The sequence below is a fragment of the Phoenix dactylifera genome, unplaced genomic scaffold (assembly GCF_009389715.1).
Source record: "Phoenix dactylifera cultivar Barhee BC4 unplaced genomic scaffold, palm_55x_up_171113_PBpolish2nd_filt_p 000346F, whole genome shotgun sequence".
Classification (NCBI taxonomy): Eukaryota; Viridiplantae; Streptophyta; class Magnoliopsida; order Arecales; family Arecaceae; genus Phoenix; species Phoenix dactylifera.
In genome coordinates this window covers 315,930-337,429 of record NW_024067805.1, presented here as the reverse complement: position 1 = coordinate 337,429, position 21,500 = coordinate 315,930, and the positions used below count along the sequence as shown (strand labels likewise).

Here is a 21,500-nt window from a genome sequence, read left to right as displayed (position 1 = left end):
CCATTATGAGTATCTGGTGATGCCTTTCGGGTTGACAAATGCTCCAGCTACATTTATGGATCTGATGAACAGGGTATTTAAACCTTTCTTGGACAAATTTGTAATTGTGTTTATTGATGACATCTTAATCTATTCCAAGAGTCATACTGAGCATGAGCAACACTTGAAAATTGTTTTGGAAATTTTGAGACAAAATCAATTGTATGGGAAACTGAAGAAATGTCAGTTCTGGCTGGATCAGGTGATGTTCTTGGGGCATGTGGTATCTAAAGAAGGAATTATGGTTGACCCGAAGAAGATCGAAGCTGTAGTTGACTGGAGCAGACCGACAAATGTATCAGAGATCCGCAGTTTCCTTGGATTAGCCGGCTATTACAGAAGATTTGTAGAAGGCTTCTCTAGTATTGCTGGGCCCTTGACTCGACTCACTCGCAAAGGAGTGAAATTCGAGTGGTCGGATCAGTGTGAGAAGAGCTTCGAGGAATTGAAGCGCCGGCTAGTGTCAGCACCTATCTTGACTCTGCCAGTCACGGGTGTTGATTATACTATTTACAGTGATGCCTCCAAGAAGGGTTTGGGCTGTGTGCTGATGCAGAATGGAAAAGTTATTGCCTACGCCTCTAGACAGCTCAAGCCTTATGAAGAAAACTATCCCACACATGATCTCGAGCTTGCAGCAGTTGTATTTGCTCTGAAAATATGGAGGCACTATTTGTATGGAGAGACATGTCAGGTATATACTGATCATAAAAGTCTGAAATATCTCTTTACTCAAAAAGAGCTGAACATGAGACAGAGGAGGTGGCTGGAGTTGTTAAAAGATTATGATCTGACTATCCACTATCACCCTGGAAAGGCAAATGTAGTAGCAGATGCACTGAGCCGAAAATCTTCAGGGAATATTGCAACCTTGATTACTACTCAGAAGGATATTCTGAAAGATCTGAGGAGAGCAGAGATAGAGGTGTATCTACATGAGGCTACTATGAAATTGGCAAACTTGCGAGTCCAGCCTACACTTATTGATAGAATTAAGGCAGCGCAAGTTGATGACCCTCGACTCCAGAAGATCAGGAGGGATATCGAGTCTGGTACACAGTCAGATTTCCGTATACATGAAGATGGCTCTTTGAGGTTTATTAACAGAGTCTGTGTTCCAGATAATCCTGGTCTAAAGAAGGAAATCATGGATGAAGCTCACAGTATGGGATATACAGTGCACCCAGGCAGTACCAAGATGTACAAGGATCTGAAAGCGGTGTTTTGGTGGAATAACATGAAGAGGGAGATTGCCCAGCATGTATCTCAATGCTTAACTTGTCAGCAAGTTAAGATTGAACATCAGAGACCAGCAGGTATGCTACAGCCTCTGCCGATTCCAGAGTGGAAATGGGAGCATATCACTATGGATTTCGTATCAGGACTACCTCGTATCCTTAGAGGTCATGATTCAGTCTGGGTGATCGTAGACAGACTGACCAAAATAGCTCATTTTCTGGCAATCAAGACTGGGATGACACTGGAGAAGCTGGCAGAATTATATATCGAGCAGATAGTACGGCTGCACGGAGTTCCAGTATCCATTGTATCAGACAGAGATTCCCGGTTTGTGGCACATTTCTGGGGCAGCTTGCACAGAGCTTTGGGGACCACCCTTAGCTTCAGTACAGCCTTTCATCCACAGACAGATGGACAGTCTGAGAGGACCATCCAGATTCTAGAGGATATGCTGAGAGCCTGCTCTATTGATATGAGGGGCTCTTGGGATCATCACTTGTCACTGGTAGAGTTTGCTTATAATAATAGCTACCAGGCAAGCATACAGATGGCTCCTTATGAGGCTCTATATGGTAGGAAGTGCAGATCGCCTATCTGTTGGGATGATGTGGGGGAGAGGAAGATCTTGGGTCCAGAGATGGTGCAGCAGACAGTGGAAAAGATTCAGTTGATCAGAGAACGACTCCGAACAGCTCAGAGCAGACAGAAAAGCTATGCAGATATCAGGAGGCGGGAATTGGAATTTCAGGTCGGAGATCATGTGTTCCTCAGAGTATCCCCTTCTAAAGGGATCATGCGGTTTGGAGTTCGAGGCAAGATCAGTCCGAGATATGTGGGACCCTTCGAGATTCTCGAGAGAGTTGGATCTGTTGCTTATAGACTGGCACTTCCACCTGCTCTATCGGGAGTTCATTCTGTATTTCATGTCTCCATGCTGAGGAAGTATATTGCTGATCCAAATCATGTGATTGATGTGGCACCTTTGCAGCTTCGCGCCGATCTTACATATGTGGAGCAGCCTGTCCGTATAGTGGATAGGAAGGACCAAGTCTTGAGAAGACGCACTATCCCATATGTCAAGGTCCAGTGGAGCAATCACAGTAAGAGAGAAGCTACTTGGGAGCTGGAGGAGGAGATGAGAGAGAAGTTTCCTGCCTTGTTCTCGGATTGAGGTATGTTTTAATTTCGAGGACGAAATTTCTTTTTAGTTGGTTAGAGTGTGAAGACCTGAGTTGGGCCCGTCCTAGGGCCCAACATACTGAAGTCGGCAAGGGGTGCCGACTTCAGTTGAGTCATCGTGGGGGTGACCACGATGACCACGCCGGCCGAACGGCCAGCGGGATCTCCACCCCACCCCCCTCTTCCCTCTTCCCCTCTCTCCCTCTCTCCCTCTCTCCCTCTCTCTCTCTTTGAGAAACTCTAAGAGGAGCTCCCATTCTTCTGAAAGTTCAAACCTTCTCCTCTTCGTTTTTCCCTCTTTGTGAGAGGATCGCCGGAGCCCCCCCGCCGCCGGAGCCGCCAACGCCGCCGGGGATCCTTTCGTCGACGACCGGAGGTGAGAAAGACATGTTTTTTTTTATCATTTTGATGGTATTTTCAATCGATTTCACTTCCCCTGTTTCGGGGAAGTTTCTTGTGTGAGATTCGTCCGGCCGACGGTGGCCGGCCGGGGTCAATCCGGCCGAAACGGGTTCGGCCGGAGGTGGGTGAACGGGGGCCGGGCTTCCAGCCCCGGTCTCCCTCTCTTTCCTCCCTTCTTCCTCTCCTTCTTCTCTTCCTTTTCTCGTCCGGCGCCGCTCGTGAAGGTTGGGTAGCCGACGGCGGCTGGCCGAACGCCGCCGCCGAGGGCCACGGTCGACCGCCGAGGGCCGATCGGGACCACCAGCACCCCCCTCCTTCCTTTTCCTTTCTTCTTCTTCTTCTTCTTCTCTTCCTTCTTCTTCTTCTCTTTCTTCTTCTCCTTCTTTATTCGGCCTGGGTGTTTTTTTTTCCTTGCTTTGAAATCTGTGCTTTAATGGTGAACCAGACTTTGAACCGGGTCTAAACTGTGAACCGGTTCCACCTATTCCGTGAATGGGTTTTGATTAGGGTCTGAATTTGAGTCAAGAATTTGGGCTAGGGACCTGTCTTTGGGCTGAGTTGGGTCTGATTGGATTTGTGGGCTGGTTTGGTTTGGGCCCGAGATCTGATTTGGACCTGTAATCTGGTCTGGTTCATTTGGGCCTAATCTGTGTTGGGCCACAATTGGTTTGGGTCTAAAGAATTCTGATTTTTGGGATCTAGTTTACTTATTCTTGGATCTATGAACTTAGGAGTTTAGGGGATTGGAATTAGTTTAAATTATGTTTCTTAATTAATTAAATAATTAATATTTATGTTTAATCAGGGGTTCGTGATATCTGTGGCAGGAATTTTTAAGCGAGCCCAGGTAGGTAACCTTGCTCAAAGTATGATTTACATGTATTATGCATATGTGTATGATTATTTCCAGCATATTGATATGTTTTATATTCTTGGCATCATTATTATTTAGAAGCATGTTTTGACTGGAAATCGATCATCTGAAAATCTATTATGTAGATATTGGTTTTGAAAACTTATGTTTATATTAAGTTTGATTGTTGGAAATTGTGGATGTGATTTTGGAGACCGCGTGACTATTGTCTAGGATTCCCGCCAATGGGGTGGAAACGTTGGCCCTGTCGACTTGTATGAGGAACTAGTTCCGGCACTATGGGGTGTTTTGGCTCTGCGGAGCATGCTCTGAGGAGCAGAGATTGGGCACCCTGGGGTGCAGCACTGCGGTGCAGGGCTCCATTAGGAGCAGAGTGTTGACACTTCGGTGTGACCATGCCACTGGGTGATGTGGTCGTAGTCATGCGGTTTGATCTGTGGATTATGTTATGCGTGATGTGATAGACTGAGATGGTATATATATATTACTTGAGTATCGGATTGGTTTGCGGATCATCATATTTATTTTGTGCACATGACCTGTAGTTACATTGCATATGCTTTAATACATGTTATCGTGACTTTATGCATGTTGTTACCTACTGAGCTGTTGTAGCTCATACCTGTTTTTGACATAATTGCAGGAGATGATTGATGGGGGATTCGGGAGGAGAGGACTTATGACACTGGACATAGATAGATTTAGATTCATTTTGTCATAAGTAATTGATCTTGTAAATAAATGTTATCAACTTTATTTGAGACATTTGAAATTGAATTATTGATTTGATTATCATAAATGATAGATTTTTAGTATTGATATTGAGATCTGATGTTGTGACTTGAGTGTCTGATTATTCAGCCTTGCACGCCCGTGCGGTCTGCCGTGCGGGTGTGCGGCGTCTGGCGCGTCCCGGGCCTAGGTTCGGGTTCGGGGCGTGACAGTATTAGTCTATGTCGAATAAAAGCTCTCCCTCCGAGGCGAGGTAAATTGGACTTGTGGACTTTTGCACCTTTCTGTCTAGCAGGAGTTATCTGATAGTTCTCTCTCCTCGGCAAAGTGGATAGGAACTGGGCCTTCTGGAGATAGACGGAGATTCCATCACGGAAAGGTTAGATTCGATCCATTCTTTATCTGGCAGTAGGAGATGAGCGCATCTACAAGGCGCTTATAAACCCATGTAGAAAGCCACGATCTAAGCTAGAATGACCGTGTGAGAGTATGAGTCTTTGGATTGCCTACGTCCGGTCGTTAACTCCTCGCGCCGCTGCCGCCGTTTCTAGGACCGACCGACGCCTCACCTGCACAGGAAGCTTCGGCTTGACCGCCTGCTCAATCAAAACCGGGGCTTTCTGCAGTCAGTTCCCATTCACCTTGCCTGCTTTCAAGAAAAAAAGAAAAAAGCCCGATTGCCTAATGAATTCGTTGACTGCGGCTATTTGGCCAACAGACATATCAAAATTTTCAAATTCAAGACGTTAGATAAGGGCAGATTTTTGAGACGGAACATCCGCTGTTATGGAAAATCATAAATCTTAGAATAAGAGAAAAGCCCATGATTGTATGGTTTAATACAATAAAGTTTTCTATAGGTTTTGACATTCATCAGCCAAATGGATAAATTGTCATATCAAATGCGCTTGCAGGTGTAAAGAGAGAAACTTTATCACACCTATACTAAATTTTATAATAGTTGACATATAAGGTCTAGAAATTATTAATCTACAAAAATAAATTTTTGAACTTAACAAAAGCATACATCGATTACTCGCACAAGAAAAATGCGAAAGCTCATGTTCATAAAGGCAGCAGCCAAAAACTTGCATTCAGTTGAAAGGATAGTATAATTTTCTCAAAAGCATCTATCAATTTTCCTAAATACCCAGAATAAGAGTGCTGCTCAAAATCAGTGAGGCAGTATCATGATCATTTACCAATAACCAAAATACAAAACCTCTATCAGTTAAGACTTCACTAAGGTAATTCAGTACAAAAAAATCAAACTGTATCATGCATCCTACAACATGGATGAGCATGTCAATTTTGGACTTGTCATCACCTGGTTGAGCATCTCTTCTAACCACTTACTCGTTTCTTCTCATTTTGACATTGAGAGGCACTTCCTTGTAAGAATTGACCTTCTCAGCTGCCCTCCGCATAGGCCTTCCAAGTGATGATCTCCTTGACCCTTGATGATCTTTTGATGAGCTCTTTTCTTCCTGTAATTCAACCTTTACAGGGTTCATGATGGCATCTGATTTGGGTTGAGCTGAGGAAGGTTCTAGCTGAGCAGAATTGTCTTCATGCATGGGGTCACTGGTCAGAGAACGGATTGGAAATTTTATATCCTCTATTTCGAACAATCCCTCGGTAGGTTCACAATGCTCAGCATTCAGATTACTGGATCTCCTTCTCAAAGACCTGCTACTAATGTGAAAGGCCCATGGACATTATTGAATACAGGATTCAATGGTGAAAAACTTGAAATATTGTACCATCACAAAGTCAAAGTAAAGCATGTATTACTTTCTGCATTCGTTCTTCTCTTTTGCAGCAACTTGTTGAGGTAATGTAGTAGTTCCTAGGGCTGAAAGAATAGAAATTAGAATTGAAAAAGTGGGGAAGTGTCTGAGATGGATATCAGATATCAAGAAAAAAAAAATCCAATTTACATCGACTTCTCAGTTTGCGCTTCCCATTGGGACTGCAAGCCTTCTGGTAACTAGCTAGATGGGATGCGTCTGGCACAAACTCTGCCAACTTGTTTTTATTCTCCTTAAACTGTAAATTTTGGAGCATTATCAGCATCCATGGCTTGACGAACAATTTCAAATGTTAAAATAGATCAAATTGCTAAATACCACAATGTTTATATTCTTGTATGGTTGTTTGTGTTGTTTATAAAGTTTCTTTACTTCCTGGGAGAAAAAAATGTGTTATTGCTTCAGAATTCACATGAAAGATCAATAGAAAAACATGAGGTAGTGTTAACAGGTGCCAGACCTCCAGTTCTAAAGTCTTTGTTCTGAGAGCTGCTGTCATGCATCCAAGCTCATGCTGCATTGCTTTTAACTTCATACAAATAAATACAATATCACAAATTTCGACTATCACCAGAAGCGGTACAATGTTTTTAATGGTACATTCATACAGGATGGAATAAGAAAATTTCTAGCTTTCTGAAACCATGATATAAGTTTCCTTTGTAGTTCACTATGTAGAAACACATATAGCAAAGGAAAGAGAGAACAACTTACTCTGTCTTTACCTAAATTGAACTCCTGCAAATCAAAAGCAAAACATGGTTGAATGGAATGGAAAATTTTAAGAAAACAAAAGAAGTGTTTGTTATCAGTGCAATTAAAGAACAGGAGAGGATAGGATAAAGAACGAACCGCTAGCATCTGAGAGTTAGTATGTGCGAACTGTGCATTCTGCTGATGTGCTTTCTGCAGCATGAATCGGAGCTTCCGCAACTCGATGCCGTTCATATCTATGATTTTACTGTTCGATGACCAAAATCAAAGGACAAATGAATTAAAAGAATTCCACTTGAATCAAATTAAAAGGGAGGAGAAAAAAATCTATTGTACCATCAATCTTTCACAGAAAAGAACATACTTTTTCTCCTCAATTATCTTCGAAAGAGCGGAATTTTCCTGGAATTGGGTCCAAAACCACCAATAGGTCAGAAAAACCCCTCTTTTTAAGTCTTAGGAAGAGAGGATAACAAGAGATGAAACCAAGAATGGGGGGTTACCGTGAGGAGTTGGGAAATGTAATTCTTAGCACTCACAGTGGGTACGGCCTTCACCATTTCTTGATCCTCCGCTTTGGATCTTGGCGACCTCCTGATGCTCGTCAAATTGGTGATGTCCGAGAGCCTCTTCCTCGTTATCAGTGACGTCATCGTCTTCTGGTTGCCTTCCCCCTTGGGAATCCCCGCTGCCATCCAATCAGAATTTCATTACACCCCAACGCAAACAAAACAAGAATACCCAAACCCTAACCCTAGAATTAACATAGAAGACCCCAGAAGAAGAGAGAAAGATCGGTTTTTAAGGGGAAATATGAAAAAAGTAGGTTAGGGAATTACACCCAAGGCCTTCAAGGACGTCAGTTTCCGGGTGAAGAAGGCCAACTCCCTCTATGGACGACCAAGAAGAGAGCTCCCAGGAATTCTATCTCCGCCTTATAAAACCTTTCACGGCGGCCGAGATATGAAATAGATGGAGCTACAGAAAGAGTGTAGGGGAAGATCGCGGTGTGGGGGATGAGGTTCGGATAGGCAACGACTATCCGAAGCTGGGTAGTCCGAGCCTAGCTTCCAAAGTCAAGCAATCCGAGCCTGAGTCGGGGGCCGTCTGGTGCCTGCTTAGCTCATCACCTAACGGTTCGGAGTAGTAGACTTGAAGTTAGGAAATTTGGATGATATTAGAGTTTCAAGTAAAAGTTCCAGCATCAGGGGGTGTAGCTCATATGGTAGAGCGCTCGCTTCGCATGCGAGAGGCACGGGGTTCGATTCCCCGCACCTCCATGTCGTTTTTCCTTTAAAATAAGAGAGTATTTTGGTAACAAAAAAGTGAGCGCTAAATTTGCCAATTTTTTAATATACAATTTAAAGTTTTTTTTTTTTTTGAGAGCGAACTAGATTGAAATTCAAGTCTTTATATGTACAGCATTGCAGCAATAATAATGCTACCTAAATAAGGAACTATCATAAAAAAATATACTCAATCTGTATGTAGCTATTAGTCTATTTTGATCAAAGTGGACCAAACCATCGAGAAATATAGTAGCTTGTGTGTCCGTCTGTGATGAAGATGAAATAAAAAGAAATCAATAAGTTGTCTCCACCTTTATATCTCCATGTCAATTTGCCTTCAAAATAAGAGAGTAATTTGGTAAGAAAAAAAAGTAAGAGCTAAATTTACCAAATATTTAATATTCAATTTAAAAAAACAAATTGGAGCGAACTAACTTGAAATCCAAGTCTTATTATATGTACAACATTGCAGCAATAATAATGGCACCTAAATAAGGTACTATCATAAAAAAATGTACTCAATTTGTATGTAGCTACTGGTCTATTTTGATCGGGGTGGACCAAACCATCGAGAAATATAGTGGCTTGCATATACATGTGTCCGCCTGTGATGAAGATGAAATAAGAGGAATCAGTAAGTTATCTCCACCTTGATATGTATGAGTCATTCACATGACCAACGCACACTGGAGTGCACATTATAAACCATGGTGCTAGTGAAAATCCATGTAATTAGCAACCATTGCTACTTATCTTGATCTTGGAGCATATGGCATCAAAAGGTTATCATAGATAGGCCGGGATGTTGTTAACTGGAATGATAAAATTCTTGCATAAAAGGGCTGCCTATAGCTTTTACATTATTGATTTGACAAAGTTCTAAAATTGTAATATGAGTGGGACGAGCATGGGTTGAGAAGTTCTTGGAATTGTTGTAGCATGAGTCAGAAACGAAAATTCAGGTGAATATATCTATGGAAATATTGGGGTGTTTAATTTGGACGGTGGTGGCGATCCAAGCTAAATTCAAGCATTAGAGTGGCTTGCGGATGGAAATTATTGATGCTTTTATGTTTATATACGTCCCAAAGAGGGAAGAGAACCTCCATCGATTTGCCCGATCAACAATATATCGTTCGGCTGGAAACATATATGCATCGATCATGAATGAAACGCACCAGCTTTATTACAGTTTCTTCATATGTGAATTTGGAAATCAAAGCTAAGAAAAATGAGTACAAAGAATAAAGAAGGTTCAGTTAAGTAAATAATATCATTTCCGCATGCAAATATCAATACTGATTATCTTCCCACCCTCCAGTGTAACTTTCTTCCAGCCTTATAACCTTAAATTCTAGCACCTTAACCTAATACATCATATAAACTAAGCCATGAATAAAACGCAACGAACGGCATCAAAGTGTATGAATACAAAACAAAACATGCTTTAGACTTTCACAAGTCTTCTTCACGCCTTGGGGAGAATATGCATGATGCCAAATGATCAACCTGAACCAAAACATGCCTGGTATCTCTACAGACGCATATGTCAATGGAGATCATGGTTCCGCTGTAGATTTCTCATCGGCCTCATCCTTTATGACCACTGCATCTATCACAGTCCCATAGGACCCATCCCTTCCCCTGTAAAGCCGAGCAACCACCAGATACACAAAGAAATTGACCACATTGATACCACACAACACCCAGTAGAAGCAGTCCAGCCGGCTCTGGTTGAGATTGTTTCTAAGCCACCCCTTCTCCACTCCGCCTGTAGTTCTCCCAACAATCTTCACCAAAGCAGTGCTCAACCAGCTCCCAATCCCGATCTCACTAAGGAACATAGCACTGCTAAGACTTCGAGTCCCATCGGTGGCCTCGTCGTAGAAGAACTCCAGTTGGCCTACATACGTGAACACTTCAGCGCTGCCCATGAGGAAGTACTGAGGTAGCAGCCAGAACACGCTCATGCTCGTAGCCTCGGCATGGTCTCGTCGCTTCTTCTCGACTACAGCAGCGGAGAAGAAGGCAAATATGGATATGAAAAGGCCGACTCCCATGCGTTGGAGGGAGGTGATGCCGCGGCGATGGCCCGTGAAACGGCGGAGGAAGGGGACAACAAGGCCCTCGTAGATGGGGACGAGGAGGAGGGCGTTAATGGCGGCGAAGACGGAGACCGAGCCTGGGGAAATGGCGAAGTGGGGACCGAGCTTCCGGTCCATGATGGTCGCCTGGCTGATGAACAAGGTGGAAAGCTGGGCGAATGAGATGGAGAGGGCTATGGTGGAGGCCCATACAGGTAGGACTCTTACGAAGCATTTGAACTCCTCTACTTGAGTCACAGTGCAAAGCCTCCATCTGCTGGTGCCAATGTCTTTGACATCAGTGACAACGGCTGCCTTGTCCAAAAACCTAAGAGCAATGCATGGGTTCAGGTTAGAGAGGTTAATTAAGGAGTTAGCATGTATGTTGGTGCTGAATATTAGTGATGTGGTCTTATATGTACCATTGTGTGCTATTTGGTGATGTAACAATTATTACCAAAGGGGTGTATCATAATCGATACTGAGACAAGCAAGATACAGATAAGTGGTAAAAATTTTTCTAGGTCTAAACAACAAGGAACCTCATATGAAAACCAACATAAAGGAACCTTCATTATGTATTTTGGCTCGAATTTAGTGTTATATATCTCTACTAAAGTGCATGAATCTGTAAAGACTGTAAGGAAGGGTGTTTTAGCCCTGCATCGGTTATATATCGGAAATGTATTGAATATTTATACAAGATCAAAAAAATTAAATAATAATTTTTGACTAAATTTTTTATACGAGGATCTGAATTGTTATACATAATATCAATATGAACTAGGGAACACTTCTGATTATCTTTGTTGGATAAGGTCCTGGATCATTACAGATCCACTCAATCAACTTTTTTTTATTTTTGCTGAATTCGTAAATTATCACAAAAAATGTGTGTTATGAACAAAAATAAATTAGTTCCTTAACTATAAATTTAAGGAGGGTATAATATGGGCAGTGTCACTTAATAATTCAATTTTGATCCATGTATTATATATTTTTCAGCTTGGATTAGACCAAGTTATTTCAGGTCATTCCATACCAAAAGCAGGTCAATCTAGTTCACTTACAACCTTAGCGTTATACTACTGAATCCATTGTGTTTGTCCCGTGTCCATTATAAACACTTGAGCCACTTCTATAGATTGTTTAAGAATTTCTCATAATTTGCGAGAAACCAAATGATCCATCTTTTAATGTTTGGTCTGAATTGGACTCACATTCATCTACCAAAAGGAACATAATAACAAAAGGAAAAGGCCAAATAATCAGGTGTCCAATAGCCCAGAAACTGTTTAGAGTAAAGAGAGGAACTTTTTTACAAGTTCTTTGTAGCCGTCCCTTATGTGCAGAGGGTTTTCTTAGCTTGTCATAAGAACTTAAAAAAGTCTTTATCAGAAAACTCGTAACATTCTTAAATGAGCTGATTGAAATGGAAAACCATGTGTCAGCCAACTGTTTCACACTGGAAGCCAAATATTCAATACCTAACCTGTTTCTACACATAAAAGCCTCATGTTATATTTTTTTCCCCCCTTAAACAAAGCTGCTTAGTTTGCAGGCCTCCACGAACTTTGTGAAAGTAAAACCAGAATAGATTATTTGCAAGCAGAATATTCAACTCAGGAATTATTTATTGTCATCCTTGATAGGTACAGCCAGTACTGATAAGGGATAAGCAGGGATAAACATGAAATTAATGTTTGGAACAAATTTTTAATCTCCATGCACGTAATCATTACCTAGTACCAAAATATAATTATTATATGATGATCACTTTTTGAATAAAAAAGACAAGTATTCTCTTGCTATTTTAAGTTATACATTTTACTAAGAAATAGATGTTTTTGCCTTTTCACTAAGCAACAGGGATAAAAAAAATTGACATAACTCTGTTTCGGTGTACCTAAAGAACCACCCATCCCCGTTTATCCTCTCTTTGACCATATTGTTAAGGATGAGCAGTCCCGTTTCGCAAGAATAACTTGTTTGGGAGTACTTCCAGGGATAACACAGAATAACACCCTTCTGCAGTGTGTAATCCCTTGCAAACTAGATCTAAAATTCCAAAATGCAGCAATGATTTTTTTTGATATATATATATAAATGTAACAATGAATTAATTCCAAGAGCCTTTAATGAACTGCATGACTTGCTATAGATTACCCATCCAGCATCTTTCTACAAATCCATACAAAACTAGTTTTGTCTCACTACGAGGAAGAAAAAAGAAAAATAACAACAGCAGCAGCAGAATACTAGATTTGATTGTCTTCTTATGTTTAGTCCTGTTAACTGAACACTTTATTCTCAGTCCTTGATTTCTTAATTTTCGTTTTTATGTAAAACAACTTACATATTTGTGAAAAAATAAGTCAAAGTGGATGTAATGGATTAAATCTGAAGATAGATGTGTAAGGACTAATCATTAATTGGTACTCAACCAAAGGACTTGATGAAACAAAACTTCTGAAACAGGAATCTGGAGAGTTTGGAAATTGGAACGAGGTTGTCACACTAGTCAAACTCCCCTGGCAGAAAGCGCATGCACACAAGTAGGCACAGAGGAAAGTAAAAAATAAAAAATAAAAAAAATGGGATTAGAAATAAGTTACATTTATATTTAATAAAAAATCTACGCCTACCTTCTTAACATATATTTTTATTCAATATTTTAATTTATAATTTAATAAAATATTAATCAAATGTTAATTTTAAATAGAATCTAGATGTCATATGAGAAAAAAAATTAAAAAATAATTAAAATAATCTTTCGGCCATCCAATGATATAAAAAAAGGATGTGCATACTCTCCTCCTCGTTCAAAAATAGTTTTAATTTTTTATATGAGATAAATAAATTTTTTAATGCTGTTAATTTAATTGAATATAAGTGTGTATTTTATAAGTAGTTGGATGTAATTGTAATAAATGCAGAATTTTTTAATTTAATTAAAAAAAGGGGGAAAAAAAGAGAGATACCAAACCTGTATTGGTTCGTGTGGGGCAGCTTCGGAGCGCCAACTATATCCGACTCCTTGGTCTTCACCTCGTACAGCTCCTCCTCCCTCACTCCTCCACTCGCCGCCGCCACCACCACCCCCTTTGCATGGTTCCGGCACGCCGCCGCCACCACCTGCACAAACCTTGTAAAAGCGCTACCCACCGGCCTCTGATACCTGTAGAACCGAGCCCCGGCAACAAGCACCAGTATCGACACCATCGTGGAGGCCGCCGGCACCCCGAATCCCCAGCCCCACCCCATCCTCTCCTCGACAAACACCATGAGTGTTATTGCAAGGAGGACTCCCATGTTGATGGCAAAGAAGAACCAGTTGAAGAAGGAGTACTTCTTGTGGGCCTCATTCTTGTCGGCCTCGTCGAACTGGTCGGCCCCGAAGGAGGAGACGCATGGCTTGATGCCCCCGGTCCCGAGCGCGATGAGCGCCAGTGCTGTGTAGAGGAATGCAGTCTGTTTGGAGGTCGCTGGCTTGCACACGCTGCCTGGCAAGCCCGGCACGCATGGCGGTGGCGGCGGACGGAGACCGTCGACGGAGGCCGACAGAGTCAGCAGTATCATACCCTGAGACAACAGCAGAGATTGAGCTCACCATAACTATATATATCCATGTTAATGTGGGAGAAATTTTTAGTCTTTTTTATCCTAGTACTTCATGCAGCAATAGCGAGAGCTCAAGAAGTCTGCTAGGTTTCACTGCTTAGAAGTCAACAATTTTTTTGAGAAGATCAGGACTCAACAGTCAACAAAATTTTCCTTTAACAATCTGGAGAGGCTAAATGGTCTTATATAAAGTTCTGGAAAAAAATAATCTGCCTTGATTTTTATTTCTCAACATCCCTAGATTTTTATGAGATTTTGAGGAAACAGAAACATTCTAGATAAAAATGTTTTTTTTTAAAATGTTCTGAAAAATTTGTAACATTAAAAGCATAGTTTTGAACTAAAGAATCAGGATAAGAACCTTAGCACTAGCTAAGGATAAACTAACAAGAATGTGATGTTCTCAGTTGAGAAAAGCGAAGAATTTATTCTCGGTTATCTATTCAGAATGGTTACCCACTCCATCCTGTCTCTAGTTTTACCCTGTACCATTCTTAACCAAGAGTTTTTCATGTCAAACTTTTGGGCAAAACCTGTCCTGATACTGGTGATCATGTGAATTTTATTATCTTTAGGTTATACCTCAAATTTTATTTAGAGAACTAAACTAAAAACAAAATAAGCCCAGAGATTGAGGGATTCAAATTGCAAGTTCAGAAAAATATAGATAATTTTTTTTTAAAAAAAATAGAAACTATCTTAACCATTCTGATGTGAAACTTAATTCTCTCAAAGCCCGGAAGAAAAATACACGATACATATGCTCCCTCCAAAATTCGAAGACAATGTCTGACTTGATGGATTTTTTTTTTTATTTTCATTATTTCATTTCTTTGTTACTTCATGTAGCATTCCGGTGAGCATTAAATTCTTGTATTTATTTTCCTCTGTCAATGGACTGGCAGCACTGGGGAATAGTGATCTGCTAAACTCACCATCTCCCTGTTGGTGGAATGGACTGGCAGGAGCCAGCCAAATAGAGGCACGCACAGGGAGACAGACAAAAAGACAGGTAGAGATTAAAAGCATTTTGTTACTGTGGTCTTCAAGCCGTCTGCATGATATGTTTGACGCAATAACACACCCTCCATGCTCCTAAGCATGCAATCAAAAAACTAAGAACTTGAACAAAAAATTAGAACCATACCACTGCATAGATGCATGAAAAGATGACAATGGTCAAGAACCGGCCAAGGTAGGCGTCAGCGAGGAATGCGCCGAGGATGGTGAGGATGAAGGCCGCCCCGATCCAGTCGGTGGTGTGGGTGGCGGCGTCCGGCAGCGACTGGTGCATCTCCTTCACCAAGTACGTCACCATGTTCACTGCTATGGCATAGAAGGCCATCCTCTCCGCCACCTCGTTCGCTAGCAACAATTCATTCACAAATACATCAGAGCCTCACACTTATCACAGTAAATATTCTTCTTAGCTAGAAGGAGTCGAAGTTATTTACCTATGATGAAGGGGGAGGCTTTCCACCCTCCTGTCTTCCGCTTGTCCGCTGGCCTTCCTCTGATGTCGACGGAGCCGTTGCTCACCAAGTGCGTGGTCATATCGTCACCACCGCCGGCGGCTTCGACCTCCATTGCTGTTACTTCGGCCTGTGGACGGAATGGAGGAGGAGAGTGCATGTGTCTGGGATTTATTTGGGGGGTTGGCCGCAGGCGGCAATTATTGCCAGTACAGTTGGGTAGCAGCTGTCCGGCTAGGTTTAGCGTTCCAGCTTTCTACGGTCGGATGGGCTCAAAAACGTGTACCATATCATGCACAATGCACCTTCTTCCTTCTTTTCTTTTCTTTTCTTTTCTTTTCTTTTCTTTGCTAAAGCAAAAATATCACACACACACACACACACACACACACACATATATATATATATATATATATATGTACGGATATAGTTAAAAAAAATCAAAAAGCAGAAAAACAGAGCTGTTGCACCAGCCGGAAAATGTATACAAGTATAGCACATTCAAAATTTAAATTCGAATGAATTTGAAATTCAAATTTTGAGCAAACAGTTAAGAATTCCTCTTCTAGTGAGTCCAAAGTTGGCAGCTGTTATAATAGCTAAGAATTCCTCTTCTGGTGAGTCCAAATTTGAATGAATTTGAAATCCAAATTTGAATGAATTTGAAATCCAAATTTGAATGAATTTAAAATTCAAATTTGAATGAATTTGAAATTCAAATTTACAGCTGTTATGGCAGCTATGAATTCCTGGAATTGGGTTTCTTCGTCACTTGCGCAGAAGACTCGGACTCGTGAGTCCGTTCCAACAAAACACACCCATCTGGCTCCAATCTGCTCGGATTCTGCCATTTGTTCATACATCACTCTACAAAGACTACCTTTTTCCCTCAAAAATAAAAATATACTTTTATTTGTTGATCACTTGCATAAGGAGGAAAAATACTAAAAAGACAGCAATCAAAAATGAAACAGAGCATTTATCAAATGCAGAGTTACAATAATAATTAGACGTCAAACATTCGTTCATATAATTCACCACCAAAAAAGAAAAAGTTCATATATGATTACAGCTAGATTTAACCAACTAAACCAGATTGCATAAGTTTATTTAACACTTACATATAGCTTACCAAATATCAGAAAATAGATAATTAATTATACATAAAAGTTCATAAAATTAATCTAGTTTCTTAAATTGGTAAATAGTTTTGTCATGTGGAAGAAAACATATATATTTCATCGCTTCTAGATAGGTTGAAGTTTGGACTGGATATCATCTCATCAACAACTGATCATCGAAGGAGTTAGATTTTGATCAAATGGTTCTAGAATATAGATAAATTCTTTTTTTTTGTGATGGGTTTGGATCAGCGAAGAGAATTTCGCAAGAATCTACCAATAACAAAATTTAAGAACTGTCACCTAAACATGGCACGCAATTGAAGCTTCTTCATAATATTCTCCTGCAGCATGCCTTTTGTTCTCTTTCAACAGAGAGTCATTTTCTTTTTCTTTTTTTTTGGTAAAGAGTCATTTTCTTTACTACAATATTGTAAGTCAAATGTGAGAGTTTATGCAAGAGAGCTTATAGTTTGCGAATAAATTAATCCATAAAAAGAGGTGCATGTTGTACATGAAAAAAAAAAAACTATATACACTACACTATATCCTCCTGATCATCATCAGAAACGGATCGAGTCTCTTGCAGAATGAATCAGCATGATTTCTGAGTTCTGACAATCTAGAAGTGGGTTGCAGGCTTGATCTTGGAAGCGTTCCAAATATCGTTTTCTCTTCGTGCATGGAAATGGTGCAGGGTGGCAGAAAGGCTTCCAAGGAAGAGTACGTAGTCGATGGAGAAGGATTCAAAACTGCCGTCCCGATGGGTATAAGTTTGGGGGATGATCTGACGTCAACAACTGCTACTTGTGCTGCTTCCTCTTATCCTCGGTCATAAAATAACCAGGTCTTGCGTAGTAGCATTATTTCTTTTATTTTTTTAGTAATGCCAGGTTGCCTGGGCTGTTCATATTTCGTTTTGCCAGCCTGCCAGCTGTCTCGCGCACCTGGGCTAGTTTTCCTGGGCAACCGGCTCCGGCCTGCCATAACCGGGCTTAAAATTTTTCTTTTAAATTTTAAAATAAATTTGAAAAATCTTTCAAAGAATTGTATTTATTATACTTACATTTAATAATTTGTAAAACCTAAATTTGCATCTAGTTAGGTTAATGACAATAGTAAAACCATTTCTCCCTCGTGAAAAGTTGAAATTAGAGTGGATACATTTTCTTATATCCTTAGATAGCTATTATATCAATTAAAGTTATTTTGGTTATTTTTGAATTTTTTTTTTCGAACGTGGTATTTGAATCTCGGAAAAAAATAAACCTCAGAAAGGTGAATATAGATTCTTCAAAATTACTAGGCAAAAATATAACTCTAAATTTTAAAAGCTTTTCCGTTGATTGGTGCTATATTGCAACTAATAAGGTTTTGTTGTTCATTATATGCATCACCACGATTAATGAATTTAATGGCAATGATAAGACTGCATCGATAAAGTTTTGTTGCCCCCACTTATTCCAACACTGGAAGAGCGATGGAATATATGGAGAACAAAAATAAAAGGTAAAGAGAAGAAAATAGGATGGGATTGCATGTTCTCCATAGTGTGTTGGTGCCTATAGAAGGAGAGAAACAAAAGGGTTTTTGAATTTCAAGCTACATCTCCGGAACTTGTGACTCGGAAGGCAATATCTCTTCTCCAAAATTGGACGTCCTTTTACAATGGTGCAGCAAAAGAAATAATCATGAAAATTTGCAAAACTATTACAGGAGCGGCGGGGGAAAGCCTACATGCATGACTCGTATCTTTGCTTGTTTTTTGGTTGGGATTAGTCATACCACCTTTCTAATTCTCACCAAGACCTCACATCATCTCTTAATAACTATGGGTTCGGCTAGGATCGTATCGCTAACAAAGCAACCCAATATGTAAATAATTCTTAGCAAAAATTAATTTTCCATCCTCTCGATTACTATAGTATAACAAAATCTCTCTTTTGATTGGAACTGCTAGTTTCGGTCCACAAATATTGCAATTCCTAATTCCCTGTCGCTAATAGCTATTTCAATATTTTAAAATCTCGAAGATGCCCTCACAACCCTCACCAAAATAGTTACAATGCGATGAAGAGATTTCGATATCCTGGATGATCGTAATTCATCGGTTTAAGTTAAGGTAATTAATCTCGATACCCCACATCTATTATTTATGGAAATTAATTCGTTTATTGAAATCGCTTTTTATTATTCCCTGATATCCTGTGTGATCAGAAATATTGAAATCGCATATTTTTTCAAGTAGGCAAAATTTCTTCTTCTTCATTTGCGAAATCTCTTCTTTCTGATTTGGTTCTATTTCTTTATAAAATGTGAACTGAAAACAGTCCCAATTCTTAGTCTATTAATGTAAAAAAGGGTCCGTAAAGAAGAATTTTCCCTACTCTATGTCATCATTCTCTTCACAGCAAATGTTAAAATAACATTCTGCATTATCTCTTCATCACTTCCTATTTTTTCAGTTGTCATGGCTTCAAAAACACAAGCATCCTGGTTTTTATGGTTGTTTGTTCTTATGGTAGCAAAGCTCATACTATTTTCATTTTTGAAGATACAAATCTCGATTGAATATACAACAAAATAGCGGAAAGGTAGAAACATCTATCTACTACAATGGTGAAATAAAATTTTATGTTCCAAATAAGCCGAAAATGCTTGTTATGCTCATGAGCGATAAGAATGTTTAGAATATGCATCAAATATACGTCAACTTAAATACATCGGTGATCAAGATGGTTGTTAATCATTCTCCATGCTTGACTAAAGTTACTAATGTGGTAATCGCTATGCGGTAATGCACAAGATATTTGCATTTCTTTTTCTTTCGGTATTCTTAGTTTTAACTAGTATTGTATTGTATATATAACTTTTTTTCAGTATGTAAGTACAAATTACGAGCTACGTATGTGCAAATTATTTTAAGCGCAAAATTGATTGTTAATATATTAAAATTTTCTACAAAATATTGCAGGGATAGTGGCTCATCCCAGAATGTTGAGTGTAGATGCAGGTGCAAAAATAATTCAAAGAGTGGCTGCTTGTGTTTTACCTCTTTTAGCAGCTCAAGTAATTTCGGTCGAGTTGTCAAAGAAACAAAAACTGCAATTGAAGACAAACTTAGTCAAAAAGATTCTTTGGATGCTTGGAAAACCTTTGTGGAGAGTGTTGATGAAGAGTTCAAAGATGTGGAAACTCTTTGTAACAATTTGCAACTTCTGTATCGCAAATTGCAAATATTTTTTGTTTGGGAAGAATGATCGTCAACGAGTGATCGTGGAATGTGCATATGAAGAATATGAATGGTGTATTCATGCCTCTCGACTTAGGAATCAAGAAAGATTTGCAATTAAAACAATGAACAATAAGCATATATGCAGGGAAGGTTTGCAAGTCCAGTCTCATCCTAAGGCTTTGAAATGTTGGGTTTATAACATTATTAAAGAAAAACATCAAAATATGCCGTTATATATGTCAAGTGATATGGTAAAGAATATTCGCCGAGAATATGGTGTTAAATTGTCATATCGTCAAGGTTGGTATAGGAACGAGGTGGCTATAAAGAAGCTTTATGGTCACATATCACTATCTTATGACCGGATACGCTAGTATTGCGACGCCATTCTTCATACCAACCTCGGCAGCATAACAGATTATGAAACAAGTGATTCACATGCCTATTCATTTCATTTCATGCTTCAATAACGGATTTCATAAAAAGATGTAGACCTCTGATTTTTATGGATAGAACATTTATAAAACATAAGAACGAAGGTATACTACTTGGCTTGACTGTCGAAGATACCAATGATGATAAGCTCCCCATAGCTTATGTTGTGGTTAATACAGAGACTGATGACAATTGAGAATGGTTTTGTTAGATTTTGAAAAAAGCAATTCATACTTGCAGTGACTATCATAGTCAACAGTTTATGATTACGATGAATAGGCATCAAAAAATTATTAATCTAAGATGAATGGAGCACATGCTATGTACATGAAGGGAAACACAAGGATACGCCAACACGAGAACAGGAAGCCGCATTTGGGATGGGGTATTGGGAGGTAGAAGAGGAGTTTTATACTTAAATAAAAGATGATATCCGACGTTACAACTGTGTCTCACAAAAGGCTTTTCTAGTCATCAGCAGCATTTGTATCCATCATGTACCATGCACGACTAGATCATAAATGTGGACCCTATCTACCTAGTCCGGCATGGTGTTGATCACTCTTAGTGTTGGAGTCTGCTCTTAAGATTCTCGGAGGAGCTGTATCAAATAAAATTGGAAAAATTTGTGGTGGGCATGACTGATTTAATTACTAAGAAAACTGATTTATTGAGACAAAATTCTCTAAAGTCTAATATGTGCATTTGCCATGTATAGAGCAATATGCATATTGCACTTAACACCGAACTATAAGCGGAAACTTGGTCCTGATATACATGAGGGATATTTCATGCCATAACAATTCGATGGAGGATTAGGGTTATATCTTCCTGCGAGAGAAGGATGAAACTTCCTTCGCGAGAATCTACCATTGGATTATCCACCGGTCGCTTTGAGAGCTGTGCAGATGGATGAATGGCATAGTTTAGAGTGTTTTGAGATCTATGCAGTAGATGATCTAAAGATTTATGTGACAGAAGGTTTCGTACGAAAGATACAACCCCAATCCTTTGAGAGAAACACCATAGTATACTTATTTATATAAGGAAAAAAAGCACAGCTGACAATATAACTATCAAATTGCCTATGCAAACAAATTCTGATACAAAGTGGAGCCATAGGAAAGTTAAACATTAGGCATACATCATTTTTTAAATAATTTGATTATGATGCAATAGATTGCCACACTAACTGTTAACGCTTATGATTAATAAGTAGCTTAATAATCCTAAAGTTACTAAATTATAATTCT

The 21,500-nt window shown here is 39.6% G+C and overlaps 2 protein-coding genes and 1 non-coding gene across 7 annotated transcripts; 1 reads left to right on the top strand and 2 right to left on the bottom strand.

Annotated features, from left to right (window-relative positions):
* Positions 1-5,527: 5,527 nt before the first annotated feature.
* On the bottom strand, positions 5,528-7,966 carry LOC103723299 (shugoshin-1-like). Of its 5 annotated transcripts, none has more exons than XM_008814180.4 (10): positions 7,830-7,966; positions 7,494-7,678; positions 7,355-7,392; positions 7,129-7,237; positions 6,991-7,014; positions 6,737-6,805; positions 6,595-6,651; positions 6,406-6,514; positions 6,260-6,320; positions 5,528-6,160 (listed from the first exon to the last, which is right to left on the bottom strand). In XM_008814180.4, the coding sequence occupies exons 2-10, from the start codon at positions 7,641-7,643 to the stop codon at positions 5,818-5,820; spliced, it is 960 nt and encodes a 319-aa protein (XP_008812402.2). In that variant the 5' UTR covers positions 7,644-7,678; positions 7,830-7,966; the 3' UTR covers positions 5,528-5,817. The 5 variants fall into 5 exon arrangements, with proteins under 5 accessions (XP_008812402.2, XP_017702181.2, XP_038974351.1 ...); XM_017846692.3 differs by having other exon boundaries at positions 5,528-6,157; XM_039118423.1 differs by having other exon boundaries at positions 5,528-6,154.
* Positions 7,967-8,197: 231 nt separating this feature from the next.
* On the top strand, positions 8,198-8,270 carry TRNAA-CGC. The gene has a single exon. It is a non-coding gene; the product is annotated as a tRNA-Ala (tRNA).
* A 1,258-nt stretch (positions 8,271-9,528) lies between these two features.
* LOC103723300 (protein NRT1/ PTR FAMILY 8.2-like) lies at positions 9,529-15,618 on the bottom strand. Its single transcript, XM_039118422.1, has 4 exons — positions 15,439-15,618; positions 15,132-15,349; positions 13,350-13,945; positions 9,529-10,691 (listed from the first exon to the last, which is right to left on the bottom strand). Exons 1-4 carry the CDS (start codon positions 15,614-15,616, stop codon positions 9,839-9,841), a joined length of 1,845 nt encoding a protein of 614 aa, XP_038974350.1. The 5' UTR covers positions 15,617-15,618; the 3' UTR covers positions 9,529-9,838.
* Positions 15,619-21,500: the final 5,882 nt, after the last annotated feature.